This window comes from Talpa occidentalis, unplaced genomic scaffold, assembly GCF_014898055.3.
Source record: "Talpa occidentalis isolate TD23 unplaced genomic scaffold, MPIMG_talOcc4v2.1, whole genome shotgun sequence".
NCBI classification, from domain to species: Eukaryota; Metazoa; Chordata; class Mammalia; order Eulipotyphla; family Talpidae; genus Talpa; species Talpa occidentalis.
The window spans coordinates 100,706,179-100,730,852 of record NW_026555331.1 but is presented as its reverse complement, the minus strand read 5'-3'; the positions used below and the strand labels follow the sequence as shown (position 1 = coordinate 100,730,852).

Sequence of the window (24,674 nt, the reverse complement as noted above, 5' to 3'; positions counted from 1 at the left end):
TTATAGTTACCACTTGAGTATCCTTTTGTGGATCTTATAAGTCTTCATAGGATGATGTAGACTATTATAAAAGTGCACAGTGTATAGTGCCTTCTATATTTTATAATAGTTTGATTATATCTTGTTTATGATTTTTCCCCCCTACACATGTTGTCTTTGTGAATAAGTATTCAAAGTGTTTTTTAAGCCTTTTGCTACTTCAAGAGTGTTTAATATGGTTAATTTTATGTTGATTTTTTGGGGAGCAGGTTGATGGAAATTTTCAAGTTTAACAGCTAGAATGCCACTTTTCTAGGGCATTCCTGAGTTTAATGGAGAAGTCAATTTTAAAAAGCAATTATTATTAAATCTTCATTCTTTAATATGGGAGTTATAAAAAAAGGACATATAACAAGGTGGGGCATAGGGATCAACTATGAAGGAAAATAATTGAAAATTGTAATTGATTCCCTTCCCTTCTCCTCTTTTTGTCTCTTTTCTTCCCACTCCTGACTTGGATACGCAGACATCCAAAGGAAATATGTCAATGAGTGATGAAGGGTAGGGTAGCAGTGTGCCCTGGTCTCTGGCAAAGAGGGTGGTTAGGGTGAAGGCTTGCAGAACTGGCATGTAAAACCAGTCAGCCAGAATGGCTTTATTGGTGGAGTGGAGTACATTGAACAAATAAATAAATATATGGAGCATAACGAGAGTTTGGTTTCTGTGTCTCAGAAAGAAATTGTAAACATGGAATGAAAAAAGACAAGAAAGAACCCTGAGATGTGTTGCACTGAGATCAGAAAAATCATTATGAACTCATGTAACTGAATATATATATATATATATGTCCACGCATATATACACAGACATTTCTTAGCTTTGTTCACTGAGGGCCAAGAAACAATAGCATACCTGTCCCAATTAGTACTCCAAACATTTTGTTTTCTAAAAAGCATCTTCCACTAAAAAACATTAGGATTTGAAGAGACAAAATATATTTCCAATTGTTATTTAACCAATAGAACATTATTTTCTGGTAGTAATACTTCATTATTTTTTAATAAATTTAATTCAGGGGTAAGGAACTTTTTCCATTGAGAGGAGGGGTGTGAAATCATGTGTCTCATGAAATGAAAGTAATTTAATTTTTCTCTATTTCCTCAATTAAATTTGCCCAATTTTAAATCAACTTAATTTAAGAAATGTTTCAAATTATTGTCAAGACTATATTATAGGTAGTTAAAGGTAAGGTATTTCCCTTTCCTTTTTTAATTTGGTAGATGTTTCTAAAAATTATTTTTTTTAAAGATTGATTTTATTTATTCATGCATACGAGAGCTGGGGTACAGGCCAGAGGTGTGGGGGGTGAGAGTATTCACGAGAGACAGAGTGGGGAACAGAACAGGCAGATCTACTATAATACACTGCTGAGGAAAGTAGCTGGTGAGACAGGAGAAATCTGCTGCACGATGTGGGCTAGTCCCACTGGGGAATCAAGCCTGTGCTGCAGTGACTGCCAATAGCTAGATAGTGCTGAGACTTAACCCCTTGTGCCAACAGGGAGGCCCCAAATTATTTTGAGCAGTATTCTGAGTTGTATTGGTATATGCTGAATTCTACTGTTAGTTTGAGAAAGAGATTAAGGTTGTTGGGCAAAATCAGCAGCATACTAGAGGTAATGGAAGATAAAAAAGTGCTTGAGAACAAATCTGTCAGTACTTTTTAATTTAGAGTATCTTGTCCTTTGAAATGACTAATGATGTTAAATTGCATTAAAATATTCAAGGAAGGAAGTTTGTAGGTATTTATATATTTAGAAAAGCCTGTTGTTTAATTGCTTTGGTTGTTAAATTTAATAGCTATGGGCTTAATGAAATCAAGGTCATCATGACTGAAAGTGGTACAAAGTACTTTGGGCTGTGAAGTCAGAAACCCTTTGATATCATCACGATACTTCTGCTGGCTGTAGACCCTCACTGAATCTGTTTATATACAAACAAAGCGATTAGAATGGGACTTCATTGTTTTGTGATTTTGTGACTAGTTTAAGGATTTACTTGTAAAATATTTTCACATTGTATTATGTTTTTCTTAATATTATGTGTAGATTTACTGGCAGATTTCCAGACTCCTAATTTTTTCAGTTTTCTGGTAGTCACTGAATATCAATATATGACTCAAAGTTCAGCCTTATGTGTAAAGTTGAACAGAGTTATTTTATTTATTGGTTCTCCACCCATCTGTCCATCTTCATTAATTCTTTTCCACCCAACCCATATCATCTCCTTACATTTAAAAAGAACCATCTGTCCAAATGATACTTTTGTATGAAGCATCTGTCTTTTTCAAATTTTGCCAAGACTAATTTCCCAACATACTTTCCCATTACTACTTGCTTTTTGTTCTTCAGTTTTGCCTTCTGAAAAGTGAGAAAGCTTAGTGCTAGAAAATGTAACTGATGTTAGACATTTTTGGATCTTAGGTTTTCCTGACCACTATTTTCATATATACAACAATTTTATTTTCTCCCCATCTTTAGGCAAAAGTAACTTTCTCTACACTCACAGAATAAAATACTAACAGAACTGTGGTAAAATCTAATTGTTCATTACACTAATTTTTTGGACCCTTTCTCTTATTTAGCAACAGTCACCTAGGTCCAGGTATTTTCTAGACCTTGTCTTTCAGAAAAGAGCTATCCTTTTGTCTAGGGCTGAAAATATTTTACTTTAGGAGGGTTAATTGGAAATAGGTATATAAACTGAAAATTGTAATATTTTTGAGTGTTTCAGTTTTAACCTAGATAGTATATGGGATATTATAATAATCCTTTTATTCACTAATAATTTTAAAAAGAATTATATTTCTGTTCATTTGTTTAAAATTTAATAGTTGGGCACACATATATTGTGTTTTGCACGGACAATCAGGTTTATTTCCATTCAGGGGATTAGAAATCAGCTCTATATTTGACTTTTATTACCTTTTATATAAATTCCTTCAGTGTTATGTTACTCTTGATCAAATAATGGAAATGGAATGTTGCCTGGAGATCTTTTGTTACAATGCTTTTGAAATATTGAAGAATGCTCTAATCTCCTCTTTATGTAAGTGGTTGAATTGAAAATATTTCCCCTCCCTACCTCTAAAGAATGGTGGGAGGTTCCAGATCACGTTTACTAACCATTCTGGTAAACAAAACTCTCTTAGAAAAAAAAAATCTATTTACTTATATATCCTAAGGTAAAATGTGACCTATTTTTAAAGAATCTACTTAAGTATAAATAGTGACAGTGTTTATTTCTTATTCTGTTCTATGATAAGTTCCTTCAGCAAAGGTTTTGGTATGAGGCCTTGTGGTGAATGCTGTGGAGAGATGATAAGGTAGTTCTTGCCCTCAAGGAACTCACAGTGAAGTAAAAATGAATCAAATATTCTTAATATAAAAATATATGCTGTTTCATTTTCTATGTCTGTTTATGCATACTCCTGCACCTATATTTTAAATCATGAAAATACTAGGATATGGAACAACTAAGAATAGAATCAGAATATTTTAGGATATATCTGCTTCAGGATTAATATTTGTTGATTAATTAAAGGAGTAATTTGCTTGAGAGTTATACTCTAGAAGGATAGGATTTTATCACTTGTAATGGTAGTGCTTTGTTTTTGTCCTTTCCAGACTTACTTGTACTCAAAACCAGTTGACTTATTTTTGACCTTCTATCTCGCCCCCTTCCTCTCTGGCTATGGTATCTTTTTTGGATGGTTGATGCTGGCAAGCTGTGATTAGTTGTCAGTATTTTATTTTATTTTATTAAAAGATTTATTTATTTATTTATACAAGCACTGGGTACAGTCAGAAGCGTGGGGTGGAGTGAGAGAATTCACCAGAGCCAGAGCGGGGAACAGAACAGGCAGACTGACGAAATACACTGCTGAGGGGAGCAGCAGACACAGCAGGAGAGGTCTGCACGCTATGTGGGACCCTCGCCGGTGGCTGGGAATCAAACCGATGCTGCAGAGGCTATGGGCAGCTTTGCAGCCCAGCGCTCAACCGCTGCGCCACCAGGGGAGGCCTAGTTGTCAATATTTTAAATGGCACTAGAAAAAAAACTCGGGTTTTGGTGGTGTGGCTCTCTTTTTCGCTAATTCTGAGAAGTCTAAAAATGTCCCACAGTTCTGTAACAGAGCAGCCTTACCTAACTTAACAATCTCAATATGTAACTCAGGAGTTATCAGATGATTTGTGACCTTTTAGGTTTCAAGCATTTTCAGATTCTTATATAATAACTTTATCAAGAAGCAGGATCAATATAGATAATGAGATTTGTAATTTATATGATGCTATTAAAAATACATCTTTGGCTTTACACATAATTCATATTCTCATTTCTAACCCCTAGATCAAAGATGAGCTGTTGATGTTAATTTGTGTTCCTTTTGATGACAAGATATATTTTTTATGTTTACAATTTTATTATTGAGATATAATTCATATAACATAAAATTCACTGATTTAAGGTGATAATGCAATGGTTTTTAATATTTTCACCATGTTGTATAACTAAAATCAGCAACTAAATTCCAGGACATTTCCATCACCCTGAAAAGAAACTGCAGACTTCTTAAACATTCCCAATTTCCCTTATCCCCCAGTCTCTAGCAACAATCAATCTACTTTCCCACCTGTATTGATTTGCTTATCACAATATTTCATAATGTATTTTTGAAATTTGTTTAGACACTACCGGAAACATCTTTATCAAATTATGCCACAAATTTGAAAGACAAGAATTCTTTAGTTTCTTCTCTCTATAAAGTTATCCAGGAGCCTCAAAGTGAGGTAAGTACTCTTACTTTATTGTGCTAGTACTATTGAGTCAGTTAATTTTAATGTTTTTTAAATAATGAAATATAGCATATGTGAAAGAGTATGAAAATGTATCTGTTTAAAAACTATAATAAAATGAACTCCAGGGTGCTATTGTAACAGGGTGGTCCCGAGGAAAGGGGGCCCCTCTCCCTGTCCTATAACACTATCACGTAGGCCAAAAATAGAATTATTTCCATATTCTAAAAGCCATCTTGAAATAGTTCTTCCTCTTTTTTCTATCTATTATCTATCTATCTTATCTATCAATCAATCATCCATCCACCCACCCACCTGTCTATTTTGTTAGAGGAGCCTAGAACAGTGTGGGTCACTGCATTTATTCATGCAGCACATATTTGTGTGCCCATTATGAGCTATTTGAAAAGTTAGGCAATAGAAAGAAGAGGCTTAGAAATAGTATAGAAAATAAAAAAAGCATGGCATTTGGGGGAAAAAGCTGATAGTCTAATGCAGTTGTTACCAAGAGAGGATAAGAATGTTAGGAACTGAAGCTGGGAGGATAGGTTTAAGTTGTAACCATGGTGGGCCTGGAATTCCATCATAAGCTTTTCAGACATTTTTTTTTTTTTTTACAGTAAAGGGGTGAGTTGATCAGATTATTGTTTTAGGAAGGTGGCTATGTGGAACATAGGTTGGAGAATGGAAAAATTGAAAGAAGACTAGGAGACTGTGACAATAGCCTAGGAAGGAACTGTTGAGAACCTGAATGAGGGCAGTGCCTTACTGGGAATGGAAACTTCTAAATTTGTGTAGTATGTATAGATAGCGTGTTTTCTTTAAGGGTTTTACTTTTTAAATATTTGTGTGGAAGCCAGTTTGAAGTTCTCCATATTTGATTGAGAATTACTTCACCAAATAGAGTAAGTATAGCTATGTGCTTTATTATTTTTAAAACAAATTAAATATTGTTTATATTTTTTACTGCTTAGTATTTTAATAGAACTAAAAATTATTACTTTTTTGGAGTGTATTTTAACTAAGCTCTTTGAATGGAGTTTGTGTGGCAGATTGTGATATACTTAGAATATCTGCCATTAAATACAGCTCTACTAGTTCAGAGCAGTATTTCTCAAACTATTTGTGTGATGGACTATTTTATATTAAAAAAAATCCCTAATTTTAAGATAGACATATGATTAGAAGCTAATAATGTACAAGACTGTTATGAAAACAGGTGTTTTGAAAGAGTCAAAGAAGGTCTTTTTGGTGTTATACACAGAGGGAACCCAGAATGAGAAGTCCATTCAGTGGCTACTGACACCTGAATATTAGTGTCCTTCCAACTTTACTGTGTCTTTTTCCTACCTGTATTCCTCTGTAATTGTTCAATGCAAAAAAAATTTGCAATGTTTTCTTGCAAATGTATTCAACTTTAGCTGTTTCCTGTCTTCTATCTCTGCCTTAGTCATTTATAGGCATTTAAATGTCAATCCTTTTAACATTAGAAATCTCTCTTAGGATACAGACTTCTTACTTATGAATGGATTATTATAAAAGCTTGCCTGTAATTTAGTTTTTTTTAGAATTGAGAATGTGTTTTAGAATGGAGAAAAAGGTATCTTGATGGTTCACATGAAAATATACTTGAGGTGCAGTTCTTTCTTAATGGTATTGTAAAACCTAACCATCAAATATGACAGTATTTCTATAAGAAAAGACATTTAAAAATTCAACCCAAACACTAGAAACACAGCATGTTCTAATGCCCCATTTGTTATCTCAAATGTATTTAAGTTATTTAGGTCCAACATTGTTTTTCCAACATTATCATTTTTTTCTTTTGTAAAGGGTCAACAGCCATGGCTGAAAGTTGTGAGCTGTGTGATTTTGGTCATGGTAGATAGCTTCTTTGTTTAATTTCTATATGCACTAAGTATGGATAAGGCATTCCCTTGAAGTTTGTATTCATTTGGTTCTGCTTTCATAAAGCAAAACCTTTTCAATTTTGGATTTTAGATGTATCATAAGGCCTTTTTGAGGGTATTTTAGGTAAAGTTATGTGTCCATGCAGGTTATTGAATACACTTTCAACATAGGCTTCATAATTTTGCAAATACTTGCTAGACACATATCAGTTGATTTTATCAGTTTTCCCAGGTGTATGAACTCCACCCTGAAAGCTAAATAGTCCCCTACTAGTCTTTCTTCATACCACCTCCAGCTCCATTCCTCTAAATTCCTGCCCTAAAAACTTTTCTTGCTCTTTATGAAGGAGCTTACTTTCCCTCCTGATCCTCCAGTTTCCAGTTAATTTCAAGGGTGATAGTAGACATTTGTTGCCTTCTAATAAAATATTTCAAAATTTTCCATTTTGAAAGTAGACAAGTATTTCTTTCTTTCTTTCTTTTTTTAAAGATTTATTTATTTATTTATTTATACAAGCACTGGGTATAGTCAGAAGCACAGGAGGGTGAGAGAATTCACCAGAGCCAGAGGGGAGAGCAGAGCAGGCAGACTGACAAAGTACACTGCTGAGGGGAGCAGTGGGCTGCAGGAGAGGTCTGCGTGCCATGTGGGACCCTCCTCTGGTGGCCGGGGAGCAGCCGGGGATTGAACCGGCGCTGCAGAGGCTGCGGGCAGCTTCGCAACCCAGTGCTCAGCCACTGCACCACCAGGGAGGCCCTAGACAAGTATTTCTTAATGTCAGAAATTAGATAATTTTTCAATCAGAAAGATTAGTCTCACTTATTCAATGTTCACTGAAGTATAACTTTTTCTATACCTCTTATAAATAATACTGATTTTAATTATACTCAGTTTATTTTATATATTTAATTTATTTGAAATCAAAACATCTGCTATAAATTAGGTTATATTCATTACAATTATTAGTAAATTATCTGTTTAATACATTGACTTAAATCTTTTGCCAAAGTTAGTGAAATGAATGAATTGAAAATATAATACCTTGATGGTTTGAAAAATCAGTAGTCTGTGACTCTCTTGACATGGGATTATGACTTGTGATCGTTGTGTATGCTTTAAGATAATACTTTTAAGAGTCTCTTTTATTGCCTGTCTGATTTTAAAAAATGCCCATTATAAAGATACAGCCAACTCTATTGACTGGATAATGTTGGGGGTGTGATGGGAGAAGAAAGTTATAGATAAGTCCAAATCATGCTTAAAACAAAATGACAGCAATATTTAGATTACCAATGGGCAATTAACTATGGTTATAATAGGGGTCTAAATCTAGGGGTTCAATAATTATTCAACTACCCCACACACCAGTTATGGCTGTCTGATGCTGTGTATCACATCAGGAGGGAAAGATATGACAGCAACTACCTAGGATTGATTCCCATTTCAATTTCTGCAGTCTTGTAGCCAATACTTGGTATATTTTATCAGGAAAAAAGAATATTTAGGAAGAAACTTCTTACAACCTAGTTAGTTAATTTAAGAAGTTATAAAGATACAATTTTAATAACAATACTACCTTAGATTTAAAGAATATTATAAAGTTTTCAAAGTGCTTTCATATACATTTCTTCTGCACTGTCTGACCTTCCACCAGAGTTGAAAGTTGTATTACATTGCTTACCCATGAATAGTTTTGTTTTTAATAAGATGGAAACATTTATTTATTTTAGTAATTACCAATCAGGGAAGACCTTTTGTATTTCATGTATCAATATCATTCAAAACATTTTAGTCCTTAAATTAACATTTCGTCTTTTTTTTTCAGTTGCTAGAACCTGTCTGTCACCAGCTCTTTGAGTTCTATCGCAGTGGAGAGGAGCAGTTACTTCGATTTACGCTGCAGTTTCTCCCAGAACTGATTTGGTGCTACCTTGCCGTCTCAGCCAGCAGAAATGTTCATAGCAGTGGATGCATTGAAGCTCTTCTTCTAGGGGTTTATAATTTGGTTTGTATTTTATGTAGTTAACAAAATGTTTTTCAGCAAAAACAAATATATAATAGCAACTATTTTTCATTTTAGTAAAACTAATACTTGTTTTTCATACATCGAATTACTCATAGCTCATTCTCCAAAAAATAACTTTATGGTGGTTGAGGGCTATATAAAGTATACATATAATTATGTAAATGTGCATTTTGAATTGACTGGACTGGAAATCATATCATTTCAGTTCTCTTATAGAGATATCTGAAAATGTGTTGAATTTTAAAGTTTTAAATTTAAAAACATTGTCTATGTAGCATCTTCACTAAAATTTTAGGAGAAAAGAACTCGCTTAAAATTTACCAGTAATTCTATAAAATTTGAACCATCTTGGAGTTTACAACACTGATTTAATACATAGTTTGCATTAGTAGTGTTTATATGAATTAGTATGGTATTCTAGATACTTGATGTTTGTACTTCTTAAAATATAAAAAGAAATTTAATGACCTTCTATTTACGTATTTTATAACTGTGTTAATTAGTACAGAAATTATAACTTATTAATCTGAGAAATATCAATGATTATTAAGACACAAGAGATGCTGGTTTTTAAACATTCCTTGTTTAAAAAAGATTGAGCCAAAGGATTGGGTAAATAAATTATGATAATCCTTGGGTACTTTTCAGCCATCCTTAAAACTATATGTTACTTATATTTTAAAAGTAATATTTAATAGTTGGTAATTTAAAGTCATAGTTTAAATTTTTAGTTGACTTTAAGATTCATTTCTTAGTTCTTTTTAAACTAACAATTTTAAGTTAACTTTTAAAGTATGTGTACAAAATTAAATATTTTAAGATCTTTTTTCACTTTTGTAGGAAATAGTTGACAAACAGGGACATAGCAAAGTATTGTGCTTTACAATTCCATCTTTATCCAAACCATCTGTATATCATGAAGTAAGTAACATTTTATCAAAGTAAGTTTATTGGTTCTAAGTTTTGAATTTGCTATAAATTAGGGTCTGGTTATTGAGGCAAAATAAATCAGTTTATTTTGTACCTTAAAAAGTATAAATACCACACAAAGTATTTACTATTCCCCAAATGAAATGAGAAATCAAAATCATTAAATTTTAAAATTTGATAATAAGAGATCTATTGAAGGTATTCATTTTGAAATACTTTTTTTATATAATCAGAAGAAAACTAGTCTATTTTTGTGTGTGTGGCAATTATGTATAAACATAGTAGAACTTTTGAAGTTAAACTGTTTTTTTTTTCTATTGGTGGTATGGTTTTTAGTTACTTGTTAACTTGTTCTTTGTTTAAATAGAAAATTTAGTAAGCAGTCTGAATACTTTTAAGACATTTGATCTTCATTCTTTGTGGTGTATACATTCTATTTTTGACAGAATGACTTTCCTCCTTCATTTAACTGTCTTTTCTTTAGCCTTCCAGCATTGGGTCCATGGCTCTGACGGAGAGTGCACTATCCCAGCATGGTTTATCAAAGGTCGTGTACAGTGGACCTCACCCCCAAAGAGAGATGCTGACAGCACAGAATAGGTATACTGTAGAGATCTTACCACACCGAGTTAACAAAATTATTTCAGTAGATTTATAAATAATGTTTAATGAATTGTGTGTAAGAATTTTTTAAAATATTGAGTCATTTCATATAAGAGAAAAACATATCTCAATTTGTCACTTTGTTTGCTTCAGATGTAATCTAGGTCATTGAATTTTTTTATTTATATATTTTTACATCATTTTACATGATTAATTTTTTTGTACAATGTTTGATTTCTCCTCTCAGGTGTTGCCCCCATAAAATTACCACCACCTAGGCACCTGTGAACCATTACCATAGACTCTTGTGCTCTTGTCTCTCACTTTGATCTCTTTCTTGTTCCCTCTCCCTCCCCTCATAAATATCTCCAATTTATAGTTTGACTGCTAGTTTTGTCTTTTTTTTTCTAATCCCTTGTATGGTTTCCCTAGGTTCCTCCTATAAGTGAAACCATGAGATATTTTTCTTTTTCCTGTTGACTTATTTTACATAAGCATAATCCCTTTCCACTCCGTCCATGTTGCTGTAGATCATTGAATTTTTTTTTAAAGATTTATTTTTATTTATGCATACAAGAACTGGGGTGTAGGCCAAAGGTACAGGGGGTGAGAGGATTCACCAGAGACAGAGTGGGGAGCAAAACAGGCTGATCTACTGAAATACACTGCTGCACCACCTTGGTTAGCTCCCTGGCTGGGGATTGAACTCTTGCTGCAGGGGCTTTAGATAGCTTGATAACACTGAGACTTTAACCCCTGTGCCACCAGGGAGGGCTGATCATTGCATTTTAAAGATGATTTTTGTGACTGTTACTTTTTCTTTTTAGTTTAGTTTTGTTATTGTATGATTATACTGTACAGGTCTGTTCCATAACATAATACCTCTCCTCAATGCCTGCTTAATTATGGTTGACTAATTAGAATTTTAAAGATTTATAAATATTCTTTTGGTTTGTCTTTAGGTTTGAAGTGTTGACATTCCTTTTGTTGTGTTACAATGCTGCCTTAACCTATATGCCCAGTGTTTCTCTTCAATCGCTGTGTCAAATTTGTTCAAGGTAAATTAAAATTCAAATGTTTTTAATATTGAAACATATGAACCTAGGATTCCTAAGTTATTTTTGTTTTGTTTAATTATTTGTTTAAAATATTAAATGAGTTAATATTAAGTTCAGCCTACTCAATACCTAGAAAGCTCCCTGTAAATGATATCCACAAAAACATGACAGAGTGTAAAGCTAAATATAATTCAATGGATTATTTAATTAGAAAAGGGTCATAATATATATATAAAAGGATAGAACTATATGATTTCAATTTTTAGTATGTGATTAGCTTATATTTTCTTTACCTTTTATTATTTACTTTTACTGTGCTCTAATTAGGTACCAAGAAATCGTAAGAGATAATGGTTTTTAAGCTTTTGTTGTTGAAAAAAATTGAGCCAAAGGACTGACTAAATTATGGTAGTCCTTTAGTATGCTATGCAGCATTTAAAAATTCTGATTTTAAAGACTATTTAATGATAGTATATATGATATGATTCTAACATTGGCTGGATATGATCAGAATATTAACAGTATTTATTTCTAATTGATGAACTTATAACTAATTTAAAATTTTCTCATGTTGATGTTCTGTCATTCCCTAGATTTCCTATATGAATATTTTATCTTTAGAAAGAAAAGCAAAATGAAAAAAAAAAGTCATAGAGAAAATGCTTTTGATAATTCAAGTAAATTAGGGAAAATATAGAAATAAAGAACTTGTAGAGTAATTTAGATTTAGGGTATTGATTCAGAAAATACAACCAGGGAAATTTAGTCAGAAGAAGAGCAATACTAGAAATCAAATCAAAGCAAAGTAAAACAGCAAAAACTGATATTGAATAAATTAAAAAATTGCACAGGACTAGAGGGAGAAGGGAGATAGCAAGGCAAAGGGCTTGAGAAAAAAGGAAGAGAAGTGGAGAGTCTTCCGATGATTCCTGTATTTGAAAATACTTACTTACATTTCCTAGACCTTGGAAGGTGGTACCAATTTTCTTTTTCCTCCACTTACTAAATCTTTGTAATATGTTTCTTGTTTTAATTCTTTTAAGGCAGAGATGCCCCAAGTTTTGAATTTCACGGATCTATAAAATTCAAAACAATCTAGAGTGGATGGGGTATCTGCATCGTGTTGTGGACGTTATATAATGAGTGTAAGAATAAACACTTTGTTTAAGGAATAAATTGATGCAACAGTTTTTACCTGTGGAACTTAAACCATACTGTAAAGCCTATATATATATATATCTTTACCAGAAAGATTTCATTGACTATCTGTGGTAGATTAAGTGACAAATGTACCCATTCTTTTTTTGATCATCTGGTTTTAAAGTGAAATGCAAATATTTAAGCTAAAACTGTACTAAAATGGTAAGTTAAATTCTCTCCCATTGTATAAGGGACTCTCCTGATTTTGTTCACCTGGTGACTCAGCTAGCTATCTGACTTGGATATGCACTGCTATGAATTCTTGATCAATCTATTTGTTCCTGTGTATTGTTATCACCCCAAAATGGTAGCTATTGTATACGGTACTCTAGTGATGAAGATACATGTTCACTATGGATGCACAACAACTTTTTCTTCTTACCTGTGTGCTATTATCTTACCAGCAGGTCTAGAGTGTATCTTATCCTAGGCTATCCCTTGTTGAAAGAACCCACAGTTGACTTTTCATTGCTTACTATTCTATTTGTAAACATTTTGCCTATCAAAATCTTGTCACTCTTCTGCAACCCAATTAAAATAATCTTTTCTCCAACTATGTGAGCATTATTTTTGTGTGTGCTTGTCTCTGAAGGAAACTGATACAAGATGGAGCTTTTATTAGGATTTTTAAAGAGCAGGGGTTTGAGAACAGAAAAATGCTCGTTTCTAGCGCTATTTCTACGTAGCATTCTTCCATTTTCTATTTCCTCCCTTACTTCCCCCTTTTCTACTCTCCTGACTTTTCTACCTTCCTCACTACTTAAAAAACAGAGCAGAAAAGAAAGAGGTTTTGAAATTGGTGAGTTTTATTTCACATTCCTCTCTTTTACCCAAGTGCATAGGAAATAGAACTAGACCAAATTTTAATATTTCCCAAATGAAAAGCTAGAAGAATAATCCTCTTTTTCAGGCTATTTCTACTCACTGGTCTGATGATAGTATTACAAAATAATTAGTGTGACTTGTAACTTAGAATATATTGATAACAATTCCAAGAGTTTACATTTCAGTGTAAGAATGTGACACTGTCTCTCAACAGATAATCAGAATCATGGCAAGAGTTTCCTCACTTAAAAATTGATACTCAGAGCTTTCCAATATACACACCAACAAAATATGTCTTCTAAAAGGATTTTTGCTTCAATGTGGTTTATGAAATACATACGTATTTTCTGTTGAGTAAATTAATACAAAAATTGGAGTTATGCCATCTCAGCTACCTTAGTTACTCTTTTGTGTGGGATTTATAAAGGGAAATCAGATAACTTCCAGGATACTCTTCTGATGAACAGAGGAGTCAGGTATTCATGTAGCATGTAATGTTAATGATTGTTTTTGTTTCCCTCTGAATTTAATTTAAATTTAGTGAAGAATCTATGAGAAAATAATATCCTTAAATAGAGAGATCAAGAACTAAAGAGTAAATCACAGAATTTTTAAGTTTTTAAAGAATGGAATGAAGAAATGAGGGTAGTGATATCATTCTCAGTTTAATGATACAGCTGAACAAGATTAGATTGGGTCTCAGCTCAAGTGTTAGCTCGTGGGAAAGACCTTCATAACTGTCTTTTAAAAAATAGTGCCTTCCCACTTCAGTTTACTTCCTTTTAGCACTTCTAACACTATAATTACCTTGTTTGTTCATTTGGTGTAGTCTTTCAACTGCTGGAACTTCATGAGGTCAAGAGCTTTGATGTTCTCTTCATTGGTCTGTAGAGTTTACGGAAATAACTGGCATACAATAGAAACTTAACTATTTGTTGAATAAATAGAATGATAGATGAACTCTGCTACTTTATGATTAAAGGAAATAATTAGTTTTACTTTTTAAAATCTTTCATTGATATATGCAGAATTTCTGTGGTCAATTTCCAAAGTTTGAGTAAAGTTTTAGTAGTTACAAAAAACTAATTGCTGTGGTCTGAATGGTTGTGTCTTCCCTCCCCAAATTTATATGTTGAAATCAATACTGGGTGTGACAGTATTAGGAGGTGAGGTCTTTGGGAGATGCTTAGAACCATGGGCAGAGCCCTCATGAATGGGATTAGTGCTCTTATATAAGAGACCCCCAGAGTTTCCTTACCCTTTCTGCCATGTTTAATGAAAAAAACTATAGCCTTAAAGAGAGCCCTCATCCAGCTACACTGGTTCCCTCACCTCAGACTTCCAGACTTCAAAATTGCTCAAAATGAATTTCTGTGTTTATCAACTACCCAGTCTGCAGTATTTGTTACAGTAGCCAATGCCTTAACTCTAATCCTTTGCATTTCTGTATAAAGATTCTAGTTCAGCCTCTAGTAGATGATTGCTTATTTTAAAAAAATCATTAATTCTTTTCATTGAGGTAATATTTGTATCCTGCCATCAGCTATAGCCACTGTAGTGCACCCTCACCAGATCACCCATAATCTACCCTATAGCCCATTGTGCTTCCTTCCCTCTTTGTCTTTAGCCCTCCCCCTCCCCTTCACCCCTCATGATTGCTTATTTCTTAAATGGATAGCTATTAGAGAAAATGAGAGAATCTGGAATCTTATCCCCCTGACTGACTCTTTCAAGCATTTTGATATTTGAGAAAATTGCCCTTTAGTTCTTAGAAATTTTAAATACTTAAGTCATTACATTAAAAAATATGAAAAAGAAAATGAAGTCAGTTTAGTTTGAATTCAATATGTCCTAAATAGTATCATTTTTACATGTATTAAGTATAATTTAAGATATTTTATTTTTTTTCATTAAAAAAAAGTTGATTGACCATCTTAAAACTATGGCAAAGTTGTCTTTGAAAGAGCTGTGGAAAAAGTTGCTTTCCTGAACACTATACTTCTCTCTTCATTTTTAAATTTGTATAGCCAGAGCAGTAATCATCTCTGTCACTATATCCCATAGATAACTTATCAAAGTTAGAACTCTTTCTATTGCAACTGACTCATGACTATGTAAAAATAGATTATACCAAAGAGAAAACTTTGTGGCTTTTGGTACATTGGGAAAACAGGGGTGGAACTGACCTCAGGGTCAGTTAGATCCAGAGGCTCAAATGTTATGAGGATATCCTCTCCCAATTCTTCATCGGTTGGTGTTTACTTTCTTTCTGAAGGTAAACTTCTTTCATGTGGTAAGAATAGTGACCACAGGCAGCTGAAGGTTTACACTGTCTACTTTTACTGAACTCAGAAGAAAAAACAACTCTCCCAGCTTCTCTGTGAAAAAAAATCCAGCAAAAACGCTCTGATTGTGCCAGCCTGTGGCTTCTACAAACTCCTCTGGGGCCATCTTGAGTACTATTATTAAAAGAGCATACTGTATCAGTTTAAATATTGATTTGGCTCCAATAACATAGAAAAGTCATGCTTACAAATCAAGTGGATGTTTGTTTATTTACTCTGTCCAAGTTGGTTGATGGCCTGGGAGTAGATTGGCTGTTTCTAAAGTCTTCAGGCTCCTTCTTTCTTGGATTTCTGCCATTCCGTAGAAAGTGACCCTTGCGTGTATAGACCACTGTTATTACATCTGCTTTCTGTCTTGCAACCAAGGAACCAGCATGCAGCTGCTTCTATTAATAGACCATTGTCTAGAACAAGCTGCATGATCATAATGCAAGGAAGGCTAGCTTTATGATATTCCCTATCATAAAGCTGTAAAGTGTAAGAAATTTTTTTCTAACTTTGCTTCTTTAAGTTATAAGAGAAGAATCTCTATTCTAGTTTGGATGTACATTTTTTATAACATCAAACAAAATTTGAATTGGTTTTATTTGAAGCACAGCTAATTTGTCTTAGTTTCTGTCTTAGTCAGATGAGGTTACAGTAATAAAAGACCATAGATTAACTGACTGAGCCAGTATGCATTTGTTTCTCACAATTCTATAGGCTGGGAAATCGAAGGTCAAGGTGCTGACAGTTTTTGATTCCTGGTAAAACGATTTTCCAGGCCTGTAGGTAACTGCCTTCTCACTATGTCTTCACATGACAGAGACAAAATTTGGTGAACCAAACTGAGAATCTGATTCACTTGCTATATAATAATATACCTCTAGTTTTATATGTTTCTAGTAAATGTTGCAAGCAAATGTTCTACTTGGAAAGAGTCTTGGTTTCATATAGATATTAGATTTGTTAAAAGAACAAAGTACCTTGTTGACTTATACATGTTAAAAAAACTACTTAATTTTTTTTAAAAATTTATTTATTTATTTTTTAAATTTTATTTTTATATTCCCCATACAATTGCAACCCCCCCATTTTGACCCCAATCCCTCCTCTCCCACCCCCCACCCCCCAAAAAGTGTCTCTGGTTCATAGTTTTTTGTTGATTTTGATTTTCACTTTCTTATAGTTATTCATTTTCCTGGTCCCTTATTTAAGTTTTCTAGATTCCTGCTATGAGTGAGACCATCCAGTATTTTTCTTTTTCTTTCTGGCTTATTTCTCTGAGCATGATCCCTTCCAGCACCATCCATGTTGCTGCAAATTGCATGTGTTTATCTTTTTTGAATGCTGAGTAATATTCCATGGTGTATATGTACCACATCTTCTTGATCCAGTCATCTATTTTTGGGCATTTGGGCTGTTTCCAAAGCTTAGCTATTGTAAACAGTGCTGCCATAAACATAGGGGTGCAGGTGTTCTTTGGAATTGATGTTTCTGTGTCCTTTGGGTAAATATCTAGGAGTGGAATTGCTGGATCATATGGAAGCTCTATGTTTAGTAGGTCCAGAAATCTCCACACAGCTCTCCATAGTGGTTGGACCAGTTTGCACTCCCACCAGCAGTGCAGGAGAGTTCCTTTTTCTCCACACCCTCGCCAACATTTGTTGTTGCTAGTTTTTTTAATATGTGCCATTCTCACTGGTGTAAGATGGTATCTCATGGTAGTAAAAAAACTACTTAAATTTTTACCAATTTTACAAATATATTTATTTTCATCTTTCTAGGATCTGTGTTTGTGGATACCCTCGACAGCATATAAGAAAATACAAAGGTATAAATAGTAGGATTCCAGTTTCTTCAGGATTCATGGTGCAAATGTTAACGGGGATTTATTTTGCTTTGTAAGTTTATTTCATATATGAAGTAAACCTAGATGTCTGTGGAAATGATAGTCAGTTTTTATTGTTACTGTGTTATAATCTCATCAGAAAAAAATCAACAATCATATTTTTGCAAAAGTATGAATCAAAATTTTGATAATAGTTTTATTTAAATTATACTTTTAATAGAAGAATTTGTAACCAACTGAAATACTTCATCCTCTTTCTTTAATTCAAGTACAGAATGAAAATAAGTAACATTTAGTTATACTCAAAGTCACTTTCTTCATTACTCTTTTTTAACATAATTTCCAAATAAATTTTACCCCAATGAATTTTTTTCAATATCCAGAAATTTTTGCCCTTAAAAAAACTTAGAGACTTTTTGATAAGAAGCAATATATTAGGAGTCAAGTATTAACTTCTAATATTGATACTTGGTTTTATTTAATGCCAGATACTAGTATTTTTCTACTACTTTCAATTCTCTTACTACACGGCATTATATTCAGTTGATACTGAATAGTAGATACTCCTAGTAGATTATAAATGAACTTCCTGACTAAAGACAGAATTTATGATCTTTAGGCCATGTCTGGCTTGTGGCCTATTTTGGTAAAGTTTTATTGAACTATAGTCACATCTATTTGTTTACATATTGTGTATGACTACTTTTGTGCCACAGTGATAGAGAAGTTGTGGTAGAGAATATGACCCACAAGTCTATAATACTTATTTTTGGGCTTTTTAAAAAAGTTTTATTGATCCCTATGTTAGACCATTAATATTGTCCCACAGTTCTTGGATGCTATGATGTATTTTATTTTCTTTCTCTCTCTCTCTCTCTCTCTCTCTCTCTCTCTCTCTCTCTCATCAGAGAAAAAAAGCCATAGAGAAGTTTTTTGGTTTTTTTTTTTTTCTGGATTTTTATTTTTTATTTATACAAGAGCTGGGGCACAGGCCAGAGGCATGGGAGGGTGAGAGGATTCACCAGAGACAAAATGGGGAGCAGAACAGGCAGATGGACCAAAAGCACTGCTGAGGGGAACAGCGGGCGAGGCAGGAGAGGTCTGCTGCACCATGTGGGAATCTCCCTGGCAGGCCAAGAATCGAACCCGTGCTGCAGAGGCTGTGGACAGCTTCACAGCGCTGCGCTCAACCCGCTGCGCCACCAGGGAGGCCCGAAAAGTTTAATAATACCATGTCTACCTCCTGTATACATTGGAGAGACCCAGCATGATGGAGAGCTCCTATTTTCTCCCTTTTTTGCTTTGTGATCAGATTAAGTAATTTCTGTTATTCTATCTTCACATTCACTGATTTTTTCCTTGTTTTTCCTGGACTGTATTGACTCTACCAGTGAGTCTGCTGAAGGGGTTCTTCATCTCTGTTACTGTTTCATTTCTGACCTTTCCTGCACATTGCCCATCTTTTCTGCTAGAACCTTTAATATGATAATCACAGTTCCTTTAATTTTCCTGGTAATTATGATATCACAGTTTCTTTAATTTCCCTGGTAAACTACAAATTCTGAATTTGGTATTGTTCTTTGCCTCTTGACAGTGGGTGGTTTTGTATTTTGAACACCTTGAACTATTTAATTGATCAGTATTTTGTTCATGGGTTGATCAATCGCAACTGAGGTCACTATTATTTATGTCTGGAAAGAAGCCTGCCTCTTTTCTTCTAGGGGTCTTGTTGGATTTTTTTTGTTTCTGTTGTTACTTTCAGGGCACCACATACTTCAAATTCCTCTCCTATTACCTGGCACTTAGGGTAAGAGCTAGATTGCTGGAGGGTTTTTCTCAATATTCTTTCTCCATCCTCAGTTTCTGGCTTTCCCAATGTTTCTGCACCCAGAGTCTCTCCATGTTGTCACCCCTCCTGTTACAGGAGAGTGCTTGTTTCTAGATGTGTACTAGCTTGGTTGAGCCAGTAGCCGGGAGGGGCACTGGAAGGAGGGAGAGTGGTGTTCTCTGTTGTGCTGGCCTAGCCTCCTCAGTTCTGAGCAGGTGCTAAGTCCCTGCCTCAGGGGGAAGGGGTGTGTGAAGGCAAGGGTGGAGATGTGAGTTTCTCAGTGGTCCTGTTCCAAGGTAAAAGACCTCTAGTGGACTCTGTATGGGATAATTTCCTGATTGTCTCCCATAGGTAGAGTGTCTTTTATTTTATTTTTTTTTCTTTTCCTCACAGTAATAGTCCACTCAGTCTTCACCTCTGCCCTCAAGGTGAATGGTTTGCTGCTCTTTCTTTAGAAGCTTTAAAACTTTTTGTTTCACATGAGAAAAGGATCTGGCTGGATCTTCTTGCCTTTTCTGCACAAGTGGCCACTCTTATTTAAAAGGCCTGCCCTCACAAGAGGAGCTTTTTCTGTTCCCCTGCCTTGCCCCCAGTTTTCTTGTGGGTGCCAAAGGAGGTTTGTGGAGAGGAACTTGTAAGTGGTTGCAAGCTCTGTTTGTATCTGCTCGCAGTGATGCTGCACTGTATTATTAGCCCTCTGTTTGCATTTTAGCAATTTATTAGAACATTTAGCTGAATTCTTTTGGACCCTTGCATGATGTACTGTCTCTTTAGAGGCACTAGTCTAACCTTAGATTTCAGGCTGTTTGGGTGCTCTGGGACCTCAGCTTCTGCTAAATTTGTGAAAAGCCATGATTTTGTACATTACATGGCTCTATCTTGCTTTTCGGGTAGGAACAATGCTCTTTCCAGTTTTGAGGGCTCACTTGATATTTTGATGTAATTCACATTTTTTATTTTGTTGGCAGATAATCAGGCCATTATTTCTCAGTCCATTTTCAACATTAGCTTACTTTAAGGAAGTGTTTGACCATACCTTTGTAAATTAATACACACACACACCTTTTCTCTCAGTATCACTCTGGTATTTCCCACAAACATCCCTTGTAGTTCTAAATAACTGTCAAAATACAAAGAAGTAACAATTTAGGATGCCACAAGCCATACTAGTTGTAGATTCTCATTAAAAACTGTGGGAGTTAAAGAGTAATTTGACCATAAAGTGTTCTGTACAGTATTCGAAGGTATATAATTTACTATGCTCTGCTTTCCTTGAAAATGTAAAGTGCTTTGAGATTGCCTTAGCTTTTTTTTTGTTCTATAAATAGACATGTTCTTTAGAGAAGAAATGTACATGTATAAAATTTCTTTGCTATTAATAGTCTTCCAGATACAATTGAAAGGAATTCAAAGATTTAAAAATATGTTTTTAAGAAAGGAGGAAGCTAAGCAAAGTGCTAAAATGATCTGTTAATTTCCTCACTAATCATAAGCAGTTTCTTTTTATATTTTAATTATATAGAATTAATTAGCAGTAATTGTGCTTTCTTCATTTAACTCATTTAATTTTACAGTTATAATGGAGAATGGGATCTAGCTCAAAAAGCATTGGATGATATCATATATAGAGCTCAGCTAGAATTATATCCAGAGCCATTACTGGTAGGTGCCTTATTTGTTTGTATAAATTTTGTAATTTAAAATTTCTCAATTAAGAACTAGAAATTGAAAGGTTGCCATTGATAGTGCATTAGTATGTCTTTACTATGCAGTGACTCATGCTTCTGTTATACTAGAAAATTTGACACTAGAAAAGGTATATATAACAAAATTTGAAAATTTCATTAGTTTAACTTCCAGATACCTGAAAAACATAACTTTTTGTATGTTCTTTATACCATGCTGGAGCTGCATTTATTAATTAGCACTAGGCATTTAGAAATATAAGTTTAACTACGTGATTTGCACATCAAAGACATCTTTACAGACACATCACCCAAAGCAGTGATAGTGAAGGCAAAGATAAACAGCTGGGACTATATCAAATTAAAGAGCTTTTGCACAGCAAAAGAGACAATAACAAAAACAAAGAGAAACCCCACCAACTGGGAGAACATTTTTGCACCCAACACTAATGATAAAGGACTGATCACAAAAATCTGCAAAGAGCTGATGAGACTCAACAACAACAAAGAAAATAATCCAGTCAAAAAATGGGCAGAAGAGCTTAAAAGAAACTTCTCTGAAGAGGAAATGCAAATGGCCAACAGGCATATGAAAAAATGTTCAACATCACTTGTCATCAGGGAAATGCAAATCAAAACTACCATGAGATACCATCTTACACCAGTGAGAATGGCACATATTAAAAAAACTAGCAACAACAAATGTTGGCGAGGGTGTGGAGAAAAAGGAACTCTTCTGCACTGTTGGTGGGAGTGCAAACTGGTCCAACCACTGTGGAAAGCTGTGTGGAGATTTCTGGACCTACTAAACATAGAGCTTCCATATGACCCAGCAATTCCACTCCTAGGTATTTACCCAAAGGACACAGAAACATCAATTCCAAAGAACACCTGCACCCCTATGTTTATAGCAGCACTGTTTACAATAGCTAAGCTTTGGAAACAACCCAAATGCCCAAAAATAGATGACTGGATCAAGAAGATGTGGTACATATATACCATGGAATATTACTCAGCATTCAAAAAAGATAAACACATGCAATTTGCTGCAACATGGATGGCGCTGGAAGGGATCATGCTCAGCGAAATAAGCCAAAAAGAAAAAGAAAAATACCGGATGGTCTCACTCATAGCAGGAATCTAGAAAACTTAAATAATGGACCAGGAAAATGAAAAACTATAAGAAAGTGAAAAAATCAACAAAAAACTATGAACCAGAGACACTTTTAGGGGGGCGGGGGCGGGAGGGGAGGGATTGGGGTCAGAATGGGGGGCGGCAATTGTATGGGGAATATAACAATAAAATTTATTAAAAAAAAAAAAAAAAAAATAGAAATATAAGTTTATATTTTGGAATTCTTTTTAAAATATTTTGGAACTCAATGACATTATACTAATTATGTAAGTTTCCTTCTGAGCTCTTACTCCATATTCTAGAGAACTTAGGTGTTATCTTATGAAATGCCTTGGAGAAAGTAATCTTTTAAAAAACCCGTTAAAATTAGCATCTTGTTTTATCTAAGAGTATGCATGTCTGTTAATTTTCAGTTTTAAGCTATATGTTTTCTCTTTAGGTTGCTAATGCAATAAAGGCTTCATTGCCTCATGGTGCCATGAAATCTAGTAAGGAGGGTACAAGGTGCATTCAAGTTGAAATCACACCAACTGCCTCTAGAATTTCAAGAAATGCAGTAACCAGCATGTCAATAAGAGGTCATAGGTGGAAAAGACACGGTAAGAAATAGACAACTCTTCAAATTGGAGGATTACTGATTCTGTCACATTTTTCTCTACATTTACAGTGCTATAATTTCCAATTTTAGTAAAAAGTATCATGTGGCATGGATCAAAAAGTCTTTGGATCTCCTTTAACTCCCAATTTATTATTTATCATGACAGACAGGAAAGTGGTGTCCCTTATATTTAAGCAACAATTTATTTTAAAATTGTACGATTTGTAAATTTTGTTTCAATAGAGGGGAGCGTAGGAAAGATCATTTTAAAATTATTCATACTTTTTGGGTTTCTAGTCACAATTATTAGCATATATTCCTTAATGTTTCAGATTTCAACTAACTCTTTGGTTGTAAACTAGCATATTGAAGTAGAACAACTAATAAGGACTTTAACATATTCTTCAGGACTTCCTGGCAAAGCACTAATGCAACTCTAGGTGTTTCCATTTTCTGGAAGTTAATTTTTATTCCAAGGTTCTTTGTTTTCATATACCTTCTTGACTTCCTCATATTATTATTTAGCAATTTTAATGGAAGCAAAATTTCAGTGGCCTTCTCAATGTTTTTCCCTTTCTCGTATAATTTATTATATTTTAATTTGATTTCTTGATTCTTTGTGTAACTTTTCTCCTACCTAGAAGGGTTGTAGTGGCAAGAATCAGTGTAAGGAAAAAAAAAAAAAGTGATAATGATTATCACCTTCCTCAAAGGTAACCATTAGAATGGGAAGCAGGAGTCACTTTTTTACCCAACCAAATATGTTAGGGGTAAAACAAATGTCATTGTTCATTCTTTCTATAAAACTGAAGTGAAAATAGTAGTTCCTTTTGATATATTTGGTTCTAGTTTTCTCTGTGGTCTCTATAGAGGAAATTCAAAAATGAAGAAAGAACAAAGTTATACCTGGTGAAACTGAAGGTCGATGATGAGAACAGTTGCTAGTTTTCCTATTCAGGGAAGATAGTAGCTAGCATGTCAAAAAAGAACAATGATGAAAACTTCCAGCTAAACCAGTGATCATTTTCATTTTTAAAGTAGTGTGACAACTTTTATAATTTTTTTATGAATATGTAAAAGAGGCAGTATGTTCACCATTTGTGCAAATTATGCTACTATTTAAAGCATACAGTCAGAATCTAAACATGCTTCAGTTTCTTCAATGAAAATGACATTATTGAATGGGGCTAGATTAAAAGTAGAAAGTCATTTAATTGAATATGGTAAAGTGTGAGCAACTTGTATCTTCTTTTCTTGTTTTATTGAAAAACAGTATAACAAATGATAGTAAACTGGGTAGGACATATGCTCACTTATGTTCCCAGTATTTAAAGAGTTATTGTTTTATAGGTTTTTTCCATGTGTGTATGTATTTTTCATATTTGCACTTTACTTTTTTTCACTATTTTGCCTTTATTCACTTAACTTTGTTGAATATATTTCCAAGTTCTTCTATAATTCCAGTTATTTTAATGGCTACATAATACCACACTTAGTTGATATTCCATTATTTACTTAACCATTTCCTGACTATGATAATTTGTTTCTAATTTTTTGCTATTATAGATAACACTGCAATGAATAGCTTAATCAATATAGATATTTTTCTTCCAGTGAATAAAATTAATTATAAACATAAAATGTCTAGATTAAAGGGTATGAAGTTATTCAGGTATTCTATGACATTTAAAATATTTATGCCTTATAGTTGTAAAGAATTTTCTTTTGAGGTTTACTCTAAAATACTTTTCATAATATCAGATATTTTATGATGTAGATATTTAAGATTATTTTTTAAAGCTTCATCTTATGTTATTATTTTTGCCAATAATTTTGTAAGTGCTTTGTGTTATAATGAGAATCCT

The 24,674-nt window shown here is 33.7% G+C and overlaps 1 protein-coding gene across 5 annotated transcripts in view; it reads left to right on the top strand.

Moving 5' to 3' along the window:
• HYCC1 (hyccin PI4KA lipid kinase complex subunit 1) overlaps nucleotides 1-24,674 on the top strand; it is an 85,386-nt gene that overhangs the window by 29,474 nt on the left and 31,238 nt on the right. For all 5 annotated transcript variants that reach the window (XR_008550764.1, XR_008550763.1, XM_037509037.2 and 2 more), the window contains 8 exons: nucleotides 4,727-4,828; nucleotides 8,571-8,750; nucleotides 9,612-9,692; nucleotides 10,186-10,301; nucleotides 11,267-11,362; nucleotides 17,499-17,615; nucleotides 20,966-21,053; nucleotides 22,651-22,810. Coding sequence is in view for 3 of the 5 variants with exons in the window: in XM_037509037.2 (XP_037364934.1) it covers nucleotides 4,727-4,828; nucleotides 8,571-8,750; nucleotides 9,612-9,692; nucleotides 10,186-10,301; nucleotides 11,267-11,362; nucleotides 17,499-17,615; nucleotides 20,966-21,053; nucleotides 22,651-22,810 (940 nt within the window). In the remaining 2 variants the exon portion in view is untranslated. The remainder of the gene's footprint in view (nucleotides 1-4,726; nucleotides 4,829-8,570; nucleotides 8,751-9,611; nucleotides 9,693-10,185; nucleotides 10,302-11,266; nucleotides 11,363-17,498; nucleotides 17,616-20,965; nucleotides 21,054-22,650; nucleotides 22,811-24,674) is intronic.